This window comes from Patiria miniata, unplaced genomic scaffold (genome assembly GCF_015706575.1).
Source record: "Patiria miniata isolate m_02_andy unplaced genomic scaffold, ASM1570657v1 HiC_scaffold_29, whole genome shotgun sequence".
NCBI classification, from domain to species: Eukaryota; Metazoa; Echinodermata; class Asteroidea; order Valvatida; family Asterinidae; genus Patiria; species Patiria miniata.
Window position 1 is genome coordinate 18,380,105 of NW_024037068.1, and position 15,751 is coordinate 18,395,855.

General features: G+C 41.2%; 1 protein-coding gene across 2 annotated transcripts in view; it reads left to right on the forward strand.

Annotated features, from left to right (window-relative positions):
• Positions 1-15,751, forward strand: part of LOC119736305 (fibrillin-1-like) — a 43,313-nt gene that overhangs the window by 18,979 nt on the left and 8,583 nt on the right. For both annotated transcript variants that reach the window (XM_038210347.1, XM_038210348.1), the window contains exons 8-16: positions 547-666; positions 973-1,101; positions 2,254-2,373; positions 4,676-4,801; positions 5,805-5,927; positions 6,721-6,834; positions 8,506-8,628; positions 10,304-10,411; positions 14,889-15,017. In XM_038210347.1, coding sequence (XP_038066275.1) covers positions 547-666; positions 973-1,101; positions 2,254-2,373; positions 4,676-4,801; positions 5,805-5,927; positions 6,721-6,834; positions 8,506-8,628; positions 10,304-10,411; positions 14,889-15,017 — 1,092 coding nt within the window. The remainder of the gene's footprint in view (positions 1-546; positions 667-972; positions 1,102-2,253; positions 2,374-4,675; positions 4,802-5,804; positions 5,928-6,720; positions 6,835-8,505; positions 8,629-10,303; positions 10,412-14,888; positions 15,018-15,751) is intronic.

Sequence of the window (15,751 nt, forward strand, 5' to 3'; positions counted from 1 at the left end):
TAAATCTGTCAACTAACCAACAAACACAGCAATCCACCTAGCCCTACTACATTGTATATGGCCACGCACTGGAGTAAACTCTGTGCTAAGGTTCATACAAATGTGAGCACATAAAGTTGGTAAAATTCATTGAAATGTTTCTGCTTGATACTCGGCATGGGGTTCTTTTACACCAGCATCCAATATTTTAAACATAAATTAGGACTTCCTAATTGTTCCTTCAGGTGAATTTGACGTGTAAATTAAGAGTGGCAAATTAAGATACAGATTTCACCAAAAGGAACCATTGGAAATTCATTATTTGGTGAAAAAGTGGGATGCTTGGGTAAAAGCACCCCCCCCCCCTGAGTATATGGCCGAAATATTTCCATGGAAAAGTGCCATCATTTAACGAACTTTTTGTGCTCACGTTTGTATGGCCCCAGTGTGTGGCCATGGAATAGGGCTACAATCCACCAAGCAACCAACCGACCAACTGTCCGATAGATCAAGAGTTTATTTACCAAGTAATTAATCTTTGTTTCCAACATTTTTCTTGGTTTTAAGATAATGACGAATGCGCCGGAATGACTGACAGCTGTGACCAATTATGCATGAACGTAGGAGGAAGCTACAGCTGCGATTGCTCAATGGGATATGAGCTCTTCTCTGGTAGACGATGTCGCGGTAAAGATCAAAGCTTTTTATTAAAACTCAGACAAGATGTAGACAACTAAAAATTCAAAGGAAAAGGAACAATCGCCAACCAGTGATCCTTACATCTGAGGTGTTTGTTGCATAGGTCGTGCATTCAAATGCATTTTCTTTGAAAGGTTCGATATTTCTTGAGAGTTGATTTATGATGATGTGGAAAATGTAACTGCTACTGTTTTTGGGGCTACAGCGTATCTTCCATAGGAGTCTGCTAGAATTATTTGTACTTCAGACCCTTTTTGAAATTTTCTGTTTTCTGTTTATTTTTGCAATTAACAGACATTGATGAATGTGAACTAGGAAGACCGCATCACGACTGTGATCAGGGTTGCACCAATGCCGTGGGCACTTTCAACTGCTCATGTGCAGATGGTTACCAACTTGGGATGGACGGCAAAACGTGCCTTGGTGAGGATACAACAGGGCCCCCCCCCCCCTTTTTATTTGCTAATGAGGTCGTTAAAACAAATTTTGCAAACAAAATGTGAATCCCAGGTTTTCTCAAACTCGTCCCATGGTGTCGAGCAGTACGCTCCTACCACAACCTGCTCTCTCAAACCCTGATTAAGGCGGCGTTTTCGCTTTTTTTTGCCGATATTTTCAATTTCCGTTCAAATTGTAAAGAAAAAGTCACCTATGACTGTAGATTTATCCTTTATGCAGCAGAGGATCCATGCAAATAAATGAGAAAAGAATCATGTCAAACAAGATAAAAACAGATATTTTTGGTGCAACTCCGGGTGTGTACAAAAAAACTACCCGGTCCATTAACGTACACACATGCCGCGCCTGCGGTATGGCCGTATCATAAATTATGTGGGGACATAATCGCATCCGAGAATCATTCAGAACAGCCACATCACAGGGCGCCTCGATTATTAATGCCGAGTAGAACATCCGACAGACCTTGGTCTACGGACTGTACTGTGTATGCAAAATGTAATACTGACCCGGCGGCAGTTATGTCCTACTCAGCATAAGTAATCGAGGCGCCCTGTGATTGGCTGTTACTCGGATGCGATGTCGTCCCTGCATATGAGACGCGATTCATTCGTGCGTATCTGCTTATTATAAGCAAAATGAAAATGGGGGACTGTATAAGAGGTTCGGACGTAATAATTCACATTGAACATTAAAATAGGTACTACACGTTGGAAATAATAAACATTAAGTACACGATATAAATCCATTACTTGCTATTGCTGTATCCAATCAGGATACAGGAAGCAAGTTTCACACTCAGTGGTTACTATTGGAAACGAGGTTGACAATAAAGTAACCCCTGGGGACGAGGTTGAGGTTTTCTTTTTAAAATTCACCTGTTGCTATGGTAAAAAAATTACCTTTGCACAATGTTTAGGTTTCAGATGAAAAGTTGCTTCATCGCGTAAATGAAAGTATCGTGTCTACTGTTTATGCACTTAAAAATAAAGTTATGTTTGTGTTCATGTTTTATGTACTTACAACTACTGTACTTGATCTCAATCATTTAAAGATTGCCAACAAAACGTAATATTGATAGAAACGTCACAACTTTTTTCTTCTCTGATTGTTTAACAGATGTAGATGAGTGTGCACCCCCTATGAACTGTGACATGATCAAAATATGTGACATCACAGGTCAAAAACCAAACTGCTCTTACGTCAGCGGTAACTTGACTGACATCGGTGAATGTGATGGTATGATTACTTCCAATATTACACCCTCTTAACCTTAGCGATCCCCAACCAGCCAAACTCCAACACCAGGGTTTGTTGGGATCTGTTAGAATGAGTACTGCACTAGTAAACTGACTGTGCTTTACGTGGGATTAGGGATACCACAAATAAACAGAGTCCAACTGTTTATGTGCACAGTTTCCCATATGATGTTGGGATTTGCAAGGATGAGGAAGGTTCTTAGTAAATCACCCTAGGGAGTTAGGGTTAAATAACACGGCGATCAAAGTGCATATTCACATGTCATAAAGCTCTGGATACTGTACATGTATGATAGGATATATTTGCTGGTGCCAGAGGGGCCTTCCAGCGATAAGTTAGTCGGAATCAACTGGATGGTACTTTGTGTGCTTTGGGACCAGCTTTACGAGGTTTACATTATCTTGTTTATCATGTATGATGCGTTTCTTTGACGATAAGATACGTGCATTGTTATATAGGGTTTTTGCATTTCTGAGCACAGTACATTGAGTGCAGAACAAGAGCTTGAGAGCAGAATTCACAAGCTTACTCGAGCGGGACTCGAACCCACGACCTTCTTGTAACTAGTGCAGATGCCTTCCCACTTGACCCCTTAGCCTATCCGGGTAGTAGTAAAGCCTGTTATGAGCTGAAACGACTCAGAATATTTCTACTCACCCTGGATGGGATGCTAGTCCATCACAGGTTACTCCCCAGCTAATGCTTTTACCTACTTATACTCCTGGGTGGAGAGAGGCACGTAGAGATGAAGTGCCTTGCCCAAGGACACAACATATGACCAGCAGCAGGATTGGAACCCCTGGCCCTCTGATCATGAGTCATGAGCCCTAACCACCAGGCCACACTCCCCACAAAATCAGGGTACTTTCTTCAATGCAATTCAATATCCTGTAGTCGACAGCAAACTCATTTTTTTTGCAAATGGTTTTTCAACTTGTATGTTGTAACAAAGAAAAAAAAAACGCTGTAAATCATTACTTTATTTTATTTTAGGCATGTGCAAGCCTTAACAAAAGTTGTTAATGTGGCTTGCTTTTGTGCAAGAGCCGTCCTACGGATAGACTGGTTCCCAGATCCTACATTATTGATGCTGATAGGTTGGCGGGAACCGGTCTTGGTGGGAATCAATTTGTCCACAAATCATTCCCAATGTAACCTGATTCGTTTTGCTTCATTGTCTCATTCAGAGGTGGATATGGTATTGCCAGAAAAATAGCGGTTGAAAACATCTATTTTCAGAGATGAAACTTTTCCGATTTTAATCGGAAATCAGACTTTTTGAATTTTCCAACGAAATTTCCGATTTCTTACGATGTGTCCCACAAAATTTGATTTTGTAACAATTTTTTTTCACAAAATGTCATTTTATTTCCATCAAAATTAAAGTCGATAAAAATGGCACGTTAAAATCATCGTGAACATAGTTTTAATCTCTTTCACCAGTCGTTATTGGAGTGTTTCAACAGTAGAAACACTGGCCATGACACTGATCGGAGCCTTTTACGGCTGGAAAAAAGGTTAAACATTGACGGGTGACATGGAAAATTGACTGTGTCGCACGTGCGTGCATTATGTACAAAAATGATATGCAATGGTAGCAGCGTACGATCCGCGCCGTACCATCCGCTAACACATGGCCGGTCGGGAACGGGTAGCCTTGTGAACGATCCAGTGGATAAAATCATTATGTTGTGCGATTTTTGGAGGTTTCAGATTTAGTTGTACAAAATGCAATGCTTTAAAAATTATGATGATTATCTCGAGGATAGCGAAGAGAGCATTAGCGAAACATTTCAGTGGCATTTGTTGGAAGAGAAAGACGATAATGCCTGATTTTTCCCCACGTACGAATGCAAGTGGAGTAGTGGAGTTGTGTGGTTTTTCCTCGACTTTCTCAAGTAAGAAGTGAACTTCTTTGTTGATGACTCCATTACTCTGGCCGTAATTCAGGCGTTTTATCCAATAAAAGCACTGACCATTTTTTTTTTGGTCGTAAAATTTTGTTTGAATAAAAAATAAAGCAGGAGTTGGTGTCCGGAAATTGGGCATGAAGTGTATTGTACATGCATGCACATGTGTGTAACTGCAGCGCGGCCCAGATTTCGAACACGTATTTTTGTTCGGCCTATTTTCCGATTTTTTTTTGGGCCATATGCCAGTTTCATCTCTGTATTTTGGGGGTTGGAACTCAACTGACAGTACATCTATAGGCATTGAACATGATGAATGCATAGGCTTACATTTTGTTAACTTATCTTTTGTGAATTATATTCCTTGGCAGATGTTAATGCATGTTCACTCGTAGACTACAACTGCACCGAGTTGCAGGTCTGCCAGCCCATATCGCAGAATCTCACTTGTGCATGCATTGAACGTGATGGACACGCCCTGACGGACAGTAGAGGAGGTGAGTGTTTTGTATCTACAGATGCAGACAAGAATGAAAAAACAAAAACCTAGAACAATTTAATCAGAAAATAGTCAACAACTGCTGTAGACGCATCCGAGCATCTGATCACTGGACACTCATCAGACCCACTTCACTATTGTCGTATCGCGGTAGAATCGCATTAGAATTGCGTCAACGCAGCTTGTGAAATATTGTCCAATTACATGATACACAAATGGACGCGGCAGGCGCAACATCTGAGACAAACAAAACTTAGCGCACAAAAATTCCATGGGGTTGTCTACGGGGCGTGGCTAACTCGCAAACGACCATAAGTCAATTATGCATTGTATTGTAAAAAAGCGACTGCCCCGTAACGGAACAATAGCTAGCAGAACAATAGCTAGCACAACGCTTTCGTCATTGAAGGGGGTTCCATGATAGAAGTGACAAGGCTTCACCTAGCTCGCTAGCTGGGGGAGGTGGGACTCGCCGCCTGTCACCCACTTCGCCGGCAAGTCCCCGGGCAATCAACCGTAGAAGCATAATTTGCGTTAGGAACTCGTGAGCAGACATACATACATCTTTGCTGCTTTGTAGTATAGATGTATCCGAGCGTCTGATCACTGGACACCTACAAGGCCCCCTTCAATGGAGAAACCATTGTGTCTGCTATTGTTCAAAACAAGTGGTCCATGACGGATATTCTGAACAATAGCTAGCTCTATGCTTTTGTCATTGAAAGGGGCCTTCATGAATTAATAGTCTCCCTGGTTTGGTCTATAGACAGTAGTAAAATATGATTGTTAGCTAGTCAAGACTGACCTGCAGAGTGTAGAACTGCGTAATAATGCTGAGCTCCCGAGATAACAGAACCTCAAAATTTCCAAATTATGTGAACCAGATTTGTTAACTAAAGCGTTTTTGATTTAACAAACTCACACCTTAGTCCACAAAGGAGCACATTTCCTGTTCGTTGTTGATAAAGCTGTAGACCACGTTTATTTTTTGTCCCTTCAAGCTGTTTCTGGCAGTCCCTCGACCGACCCATCCTTGCTACGACGCTGTGAGACTGTGAATGGGCATTTCCATTGCAACTTGCTTCAAGACTACCAACTCATCCTTGACGACACATTTTGTGAGGGTGAGTATTAAGAATATGTCTTTTTTCCGTGCTTATTTGTTTGGAATAAAGCAGCACGTAAAACACACCATTCTATAGTGTCCGTGCAGAAGCTGATGTATAGATGTATGGCATTGTACAGCCATGGAAGTTTCTTACTGGCGCTATTGCACAGCCTGAGAGACAGTTGTGCCAGTCAGCACAAACTCACGCTAATTTAGGCACTGAATACACGAAATGGATGTGCTAACGATATAAGTTGCGCATGCCACGCAATGACATTCAGCCTATTGTTTCTTCTATAAGCACATTTCCTTTGAGGTTAGGTGTCCTTTGCTGTGCATACTTACTGACGATCTCCAAGAAAGAGGCTTTGTTAGCAGAAAAGTGGGTGCTTAGCTGAAGTTGTACCGTTGCTATACGATGCAGCGCCCTCCAAATTGCAGCAAAGATGTGAACTTCTTCAAAACAAGATCGTACTTATGCATGGAACACATACTCATTCAAAACTCGCAGTTTTCTGGGGGGAGCAGGCCAGGGATATCATTGTCATGCTTGCTGAGAATCGAAGTGCGTAAATTGAATATTTTCCTCAACAATTTGTTTTACGGCTTTGGTTGAAACTAAAAACAAACATAAAACTTAAGGTCATTTTTGAGATGCTGATAAAATATTACAATATTAACGAGCCCGCTTTTTCAGTTCTAAAAGTGAAGTTTTACATATCGTATCCCACTATGCTTTTGGAAGAACATTGTTTACTAATTGCTCACCTGATTGATGATAACATTCTGGTGTTTTTCCTTCTTGCAAGACGGGATTAAACATAACTGCACGGAGATGGAAGTCTGTAGAAACACGGTGGGCGGTTATGAATGTCCTTGTAAAGCTGGCTACATCATGAACAACGACACCCAGGAATGCGATGGTAAGAGCCGCGGTCGTGTGTGTTGCCAAGAAAATTCTAAAGAAATCTAAAACATTTTTAGAGTAAAACTGCTGTTGATCAAAGCTACTCTCTTATAAGCAAATGTTTGCTGATCTTTGTGAAATTGAGAACTTCACTTTGAAATAAAGGCAGGGAGGTTTATTGGATAAAAAAAATGATCTCCTTTTTGGGCAATTCCACGGTTACTCACGTTACATTTTTGATGTACTTTTGAGATTCCTTGGGCTATAATTACCTTACTGAAAAGGTTTAACAACCGTTATCCCCATGGTAGATAGAGTAGACCTAGACCTACCTAAGCACCAAAGATGGCATCCAGAAAAATGTGTCATGTATGATAAGCAAGATGCACAAAATCGGTTACTCACGTTACATTTTTGTAACTTGATGAGTAACCGTGGAATTGCCCTTTTGAATTTCATTGATTGTCCTTTACAGAGAAATGGAGGTAATATAAATGTGACCAAACCTGACTAAAAGATTCGCCATTTGTCAGAACTCGGAACTAGTTTTTTAAAACAAATCTTGCACAGTAACAGTTAATTGCAATTGCGTTTTCATTGACTATCTGCATATATCATGCACATAGGCCTATTAGTGGCAGACTTGTATTTGAGTCGCCAGACATCGAGCCCGAGTGTGAGTCACCTCTTCTGAGTCTTGAGTCATGCAGGTCGAGTCCGAGTCCGAGTCACGAGTCACAAAGGTCAAGTCCGAGTCTGAGACATAAGTCACATTTAAGTACAATATATTGAAAAACAAGCCATGTGTACAATGTATATGCAGTACATAGATGTGTTTCTTCTGTACCACACGGCGCTTGCTCAGGGAAAGGATCGTTTTCAAAATAATTTGTAATCATGTTGTTGAAAAAAATAGGTAGTTTGTGGTATTTTTGGTAAAGTCCCGAGTCATTCAGTTTGAGTCTGAGTCATTTGTCATCGTGACTCGAGTTTTAGTCTGAGTCATGGAAAATGTCTGAGTCACGAGTCATACAGCTCTGTTGAGTGGTATATATATATACTGAAAGGCCGTCTATTATACAAGTGAAATTCAGAAAAGGACAGATGATGGGCTCTGTGCACAAGCACCCCATCAACGGTCAGAAAAGGACTGGTTCCTGATCCATCCACTGCATATTTTGAATGTCTCGAGTTATTGGAGGTGGGGATTGGTCTCGGAGACCATCACAAGTTGAATTCAAAGGTATCGCGCGCCGACGACACCTGACGCTCACACGAAGACACGGTGGCTATAGCTTTTACACATTCAGGAAGTCATGCGTACTTTGCGCGCGAACCAGTACAGTACAGTACGCGCATGCTGTGTGTCCCGTCCACGGAGCTCTCAAAAGAGGTAAAAACGCGCCCTCTTTTGTTGGCGCACGGAGCCCATGCACAAAGATATAAAACCTTCAAATGGGTTGCGTGCACAAGTACCCCTTCATCGGTTACAAAGGGAGAGTTGGGGGGACCACTGGGAGGGACATTCAAGGAAAATGTACTCCACACCATTGAGACTAGGGACCAGACACTTGGAGTGTAATTTATTCAATCATGTTTTCACTTGAGTTGTGGTTCCGAGTTTCAATTATTGGAAACAAAAAGCAGCTGGAGATCAGCATGGGCTTTTTGCTTTGTCCACTTGCAGATATTGACGAGTGTTCGACTGACTACATGAACTGTCCGGAGGGAACGGTCCAGATTTGTCAGACCAACGTCAACGGGACCATCGAATGCCAGTGCGTGGAGGGAACGCTCCAAGAGTGTGGCGGTAAATAAAAACCAAAATTCAGGCAGGCATAAGAGGAAACTAATTTTACAGAAATTTTAAAGTTATACCACAGCAGCTTTTAGAGCAAGGGCCAAATTGTACAATGTATTTCACTACATGCTAAGGGTTACATGCACATGGACATTTAATTCTCTTGTAACAAATACTATTTTGTTAAAGAAAATTCCTCTGTTGTTAAGCCAAAAAAAAAATACTCGGTCTCTAGTCAGCACGCGTGTCGATTTTAATCATGCGCGTCAATTTTTTTTTTTTTTTCTTTTTTTTTTTCAAATTGTCCACGGTAACTACAACAAAGCCCTCTATTGCCGCAACTTCTCAAATTGTTGTACAAAGGAATAGGGAAACCGCACCAAGGCAAATGATGGAGGGCACCAAGTCAAATTATGGAGGACCCCAATGTATATGAGGACACCAAAAAGGCAAAAAATAGTACCCACCTTGTCTGTACAATCCATGCTTGAAGGAAAAAAAAGCCGAAAAAAAGAAGGGAAAAAACGCATCGCCGCATCAATTCCAGAACTTTGGTCTGACCAGAGACCGACTATTTTTTTTGTGTGGCCTCATCATGCATTTTTTTGCTGTGCTTACTGCTTAATATCCTCTGTCAAGTACATGTAGATAGATGGAGGCTCTGTTAAAACAGAAAGTTGCGTGTAGCATCATGAAAATGGGCCCAGATTTAAAAGTAACAGGCACCATTTTCAAAACAAAATATGTTTTTGCTGAATCAAAGGAAGAACGATACAATAAATCTGAAGCAGGTTGTTAAAGAACTAACCTGCCAAACTTGCAGCTCAGTAGAAATACCTTTTGAGAAAAATGTGAAAATGCATCTTCATTTGTTTTTCTTGACGCAAAGGTTTCCGTCGATTGAAAGTGCGATGGTTTGGTTCAAGCTGTCGCAAGAATGTGATGGTAATTCAACATACTAGGAATGGTTTCATCACATGATGCTTGATCCTATTATTGACTAACATTCCAGTAGGATATTTCATGTTATAACACCTCGATCACCCGCAGATTCTGTGTCTTGATTGGCCGAGAGTGAGTCACATGATACTTTCTATTTTTGCTATCTTTCTGTGCACGACCAAAAATACTATACCCGTAGCAACCAAAGTACTATACCATTAGCAACCAAAGTACTATTTCCACGGCGCGGCATTTGTGTGCAAATGCATGCTGGTGTGCGCGTTATGCGTGGCACGCAGCGCGTTTTGTTCCAAAGAGAGCGTGTCACAGAGTAAACATTTTGCGAAGGGGTAGTTTGGAAGAGAGAAATACATTTTCCACCAATTTTGTATTGAAATTGAAGTTTATTTCAACTGCGTTAAGATTTAAATAATTAAAGATATTATAACCAAGCAGAATCTGTGGGTGAAGTGTTATAAAACAAATATTGAATGCTTTATCTCGTGGTGAAGTAAAACTAGCCTCCCTCGGTGATCCATGGAGCATTCTATTTGAATGTCCATGGATCACCTCGGGAGGCTAGTTTTACTGCACCACTCGAAGCATTCAATATTTGTATAATATTTTGACAGTTTCATTTTTGAATGCTTTGCAAATTGTGTCCACAACCGTTCATCCGGTTGTTGTTTCAAAAGATTTGTGCGAAAACTCAATTAACGATTTGGTGATGTTTTCATGACAGGTGATAATTGCGACCTGTGTGAGGGCGGTGTGCGGGTATGCAGTGATGAGAACACATGCACCTGCCACAGGCAATTCTTTCTGAACGCCGCCAACGAACCTTGCAAAGGTAAGCAATTTCTCTTGTCCGATCGAGAGAGCCAGCACAGCGCCCTCTTTGTGCCAGTATCAGCATTAAGTCCACTGCACTCAAGAGCTACACGTAAGTGCTGAGCAAAAAGTCATTCGAGGCCGTTTGCTCAGCACGTAGCTCACAAAACATTCCCGTGTGCGGTCAAATTTGCTTCCTCGCGGTGTTGTGTGGCAAATATCTACACTCTCCTGTGGGCAATCTGAGCTACGTGCTGAGCTAAAAAGATTAACTATATAGCCAACGAAAGCACATTACATGTATTCTTGTTTAAATTTGATGCGGTCAAGCTAAATGAGTTGTTTGTCAACCCTGGTCAATTTATTTTTTACAGATTTGAAAGGAAAACAATCTCAGCATTACTGCTGTGAAAATCGCATGCTGGTACCATCTTTAGTTCAAAAATTATGGAAGTCGAAACACCTAGAGATGTGATGAAGTGATGCGATGAAGTGGCCCTATTTTGGCCTGAATCTCCAAATGAAAGTTCCCGACAAACAACTCATTTAGCTTGATCACATCACATATTGGTCACCAGAAGTCTTTAGAAGAATTGCAGAAAAAAAAAAATCATAAAATCACGTGAACAGAGTACATGATTTCATTGGCTAGTTATTTGTTTTGGCTCAGCACACAGCTCAGATTGCCCGCACACATACATGGTGATTTTTTTCGCCTCGCGTGAAAAAAATCAAACAGGCGAGGTATTTGCCTCACAGCCTTTCAAGGCAGAAAACTCAGCAAAAATTCACCGCACACAGGGATATTTTGTGAGCTGCTGACCAAACGGCCTGGAATGACTTTTTGCTCAGTACGTAGCTCGCAAGTGTGGCTGGCCTCATGTAATGTTCATGACAGAACTTTTAAGAGCTCAGCAACGATCACGGAGATCACAGACTAGGAGTTTTGGATCATTTCTCTGAATCATTAATTACATTATCTGTCACATATATTTCCTTTCATAACGCTGCAGTTGCCCTAATCTTTATTCATAAATACCTAAGACAGTTTAGGCATTCCTATTGGTCGAGAGCCCGTCACGTGGCCGGTCTTAAACAGATGATAAAGACATGGCTGGCTGGTCTTAAACACTTTTGCAGTGACACATGAAATTTGGACTCCCATGAAATCCGGTGCCTTTTCACGTTTCATTGGTTGAACGTTCAAATTCCCCACGTATGCATGCGCAATACTACCAGTGAATGATTATTTCATAGTCCGATATTCACACTACACCAGCCCAACTGCGTTTTGCTCGACATTGCGCAGTACGCGCAACCATGGAGGTGGAATGTCCGACGTGCACGCAATTGTGAAGGGGCATTCCATATTATAGTCAGAGGGGTGTTTTGTAAAACATGAAGTTAAATGTTGAACAAAATGGTTAACAACGTCTAGTTTTTGACTTGTTTTGATTTTTGGACCGAAAAGATTTGTTTTTTGACCAAAAGGTATTTATGAATGGGAATAAATATGTGTTCGGTCGGTATTAAACACTCTTTTTAAAACCGGTGTGAGTCTGGATGGGAGATAATTACCCTCGGCTTCGCCTCGGGTAATTATCACTCATCCAGACTCACACCGGTTTTAAACAGAGTGTTATAATACCTCCGAAACACATATTTATTTCCTTAATATTGACTGTTCGATTGACTGACTGACAGACTTACTCACCGACTGACTGATTCACTGAGAGTCTCACATGAGAACTTTGAAATGGAAAATATCCTGTGATTTGAAATCTTATTCTGTCATCAACAAAATTCCTGAGAGTGTGTAGGTTTTTTATGCCCCGCGGCGAAGCCGAAGGGGCATACTGTTTCCGCCTTGTCCTTCCGTGGGTGGGTGGGTGGGTGTGTGTGTGGGTGTGAGTGTGTGGGTGTGTGTGTCCGGACAAATCTTGTCAGCACGATAACTTGAGAAATACTTAACATATGAACTTCAAATTTGGTTTGTGGATTGTCCTTGGTAATCCTAAGAAGCCTTTTGCATTTGGGGCCGAAAGGTCAAGGGTCAAGGTCACAGTGGCTGAAACAATAGAAATTTTGTCAGCGCGATAACTTGAGAAATACTTATGATATGAACTTCAAATTTGGTTTGTGGATTGTCCTTGGTAATCCTAAGAAGCCTTTTGCATTTGGGGCCGAAAGGTCAAGGGTCAAGGTCACAGTGGCTGAAACAATAGAAATTTTGTCAGCGCGATAACTTGAGAAATACTTAACATATGAACTTCAAATTTGGTTTGTGGATTGTCCTTGGCAATTCTAAGAAGCCTTTTGCATTTGGGGCCAAAAGGTCAAGGGTCAAGGTCACAGTGACTAAAACAAAAGAAATTTTGTCAGCGCAATAACTTGAGAAATACTTTACATATGAACTTCAAATTTGGTTTGTGTATTGTTCTTGGTAATCCTAAGAAGCCTATTGCATTTGGGGCCGAAAGGTCAAGGGTCAAGGTCACAGTGGCTGAAACAATAGAAATTTTGTCAGCGCGATAACTTCAGATATACTTTACATATGAACTTCAAATTTGGTTTGTGGATTGTCCTTGGCAATCCTAAGAAGCCTTTTGCATTTGGGGCCAAAAGGTCAAGGGTCAAGGTCACAGTGGCAAAGACAAAAGAAATTTTGTCAGCGTGATAACTTGAGATATACTTTACATATGAACTTCAAATTTGGTTTGTGGATTGTCCTTGGCAATCCTAAGGAGCCTATCGCATTGGGGGTCGAAAGGTCAAGGGTCAAGGTCACAGTGGCTAAAACAATAGAAATCTTGTATTTATTCTGAGATCATAGGGATTAGGGATTAATTCATATAAAACCTACAGAAGACACTAATGCTGTCAATGAACATTCCATTTGACCAAGGTACATGTAAGTTGATGTAAGAGTGGTGTTATGTCATGGAAACAGTCACGGTTGCGGGGCATTTGTGTTTGTAAACACACCTGACTTGTTTTAAGTCAGACTTGCAAAAAACAAGCACAAGCACTTGTTACTTTAGGAATTTTGACATAATTTTTATGCCCCGCGGCGAAGCCGAAGGGGCATACTGTTTCCGCCTTGTCCTTCCGTGGGTGGGTGGGTGGGTGGGTGGGTGTGTGGGTGTGTGTGTGGGTGGGTGAGTTTGTCTTACATACGCAGTGTGGACTTCCGAACAAAAGACGTCCACATAATGTAGGTAGCACCGACGTTGTGTGGACTTACCCCACGTCCACACAGTGTTTCCCCATTTCTGGAAAACAGGTTTAGAGGCATTTTTGGGTTAGGTTTATCTGTAGCAGAATGAAGAGAAACACTAAAGGGAATCATAGAAAAAAAATTGGGTTGAAAGAGTTTTCACAGTTTGAGAAAAATGAGTTTTTTCACTGGTTTTTCTTAACTACACGAAAGCAATGGAAAGTCCACACTAGTCATGTGAAACAAGTATGGGTGGGTGTGTGGGTGTGTGTGTCCGGATAAATCGTGTCAGCGCGATAACTTGAGAAATACTTAACATATGAACTTCAAATTTGGTTTGTGGATTGTTCTTGGTAATCCTAAGAAGCCTATTGCATTTGGGGCCGAAAGGTCAAGGGTCAAGTTCACAGTGGCTAAAACAATAGAAATCTTGTCAGCGCGATAACTTGAGAAATACTTAACATATGAACTTCAAATTTGGTTTGTGGATTGTTCTTGGTAATCCTAAGAAGCCTATTGCATTTGGGGCCAAAAGGTCGAGGGTCAAGTTCACAGTGGCTAAAACAATAGAAATCTTGTCAGCGCGATAACTTGAGAAATACTTAACATATGAACTTCAAATTTGGTTTGTGGATTGTTCTTGGTAATCCTAAGAAGCCTATTGCATTTGGGGCCAAAAGGTCAAGGGTCAAGGTCACAGTGGCTAAAACAAAAGAAATTTTGTCAGCGCGATAACTTGAGAAATACTTTACATATGAACTTCAAATTTGGTTTGTGTATTGTTCTTGGTAATCCTAAGAAGCCTATTGCATTTGGGGCCGAAAGGTCAAGGGTCAAGGTCACAGTGGCTGAAACAATAGAAATTTTGTCAGCGTGATAACTTGAGATATACTTTACATATGAACTTCAAATTTGGTTTGTGGATTGTCCTTGGCAGTCCTAAGAAGCCTATTGCATTTGGGGCCGAAAGGTCAGGGGTCAAGGTCACAGTGGCTAAAACAATAGAAATCTTGTATTTATTCTGAGATCATAGGGATTAGGGATTAATTCATATAAAACCTACAGAAGACACTAATGCTGTCAATTAATGAACGTTCCATGTGACCAAGGTACATGTAAGTTGATGTTAAAAGAGTGGTGTTATGTCATGGGAACAGTCACGGTTGCGGGGCATTTGTGTTTGTAAACACACCTGACTTGTTTTCCACTAAATCTACTTTAACTTTATGGAATTATGATTCCCATTTCAGTTTTGCTTCAATTGCCGTTTCTTTTCCAGGAGGAGGATGTGGGGAAATGATCCATGATTGCACCGAGATGGAGAATTGCGTGAATACCATCGGAGGGTACAACTGCACATGCATGCAGGGCTACATCAGGGAGGACGTCGTCAACGGAACTTGCAAAGGTGAGGAAAAGACAAAATGTCATATCTTTCTGTGAGTTTGGGCGCTGTAACGATGCGAGTACATTTTCTTTGGTACCTGTACTCGTACTTGTGGAACATATGGATTCCTTTGGGGAACTAACCCACCGGGCAGGTTTTTGTGTGCAACCTCTATGAGAGAACATGGCGAAAAAATCATTACAAATGGGCCCTTTTTCACATTTGTCGCCACCACTTCATTATTCAGAGTATACCTTAGATCTCACTACAGTATGACCCTAACAATATACTCTGAGAGAAAATGAAAGAAAAACTTAATAAAACACTGAGTTTCACTCACGAAATGATGTTAAACATTGCATTTTTAGTCAAAAATCTCCCTGTTTTGTGATAAACCACGCGTTCAGCCAAGAACTGGTCCATTAATATAGTCACAACGTTCAATAGCGCCACCTGGGAGTTTAGATCTCCCGACTTATTTGTCTTCGTCTCGTCAGCTTTTCAACAATACAGACCTTGTGATTGGTTGAGGTTTTTGCTCGCGTGTATTCATTTACAAAAGAATTGTTCATCTAAACTCCAATAAAATTTGCTGTTGCTCATGGATCTGTTTATTGTACACGTGCTAGGCAGCGCTACTGTATATACACAGAGCCCGGGAGCTCTTATCTCTATGTGTCCAAGGTCATCTGGGTGTGCGCTTTGGCCGGTTTACACGGGGTCCTTTTGACCACAAAGGATTTGATATGATGTAC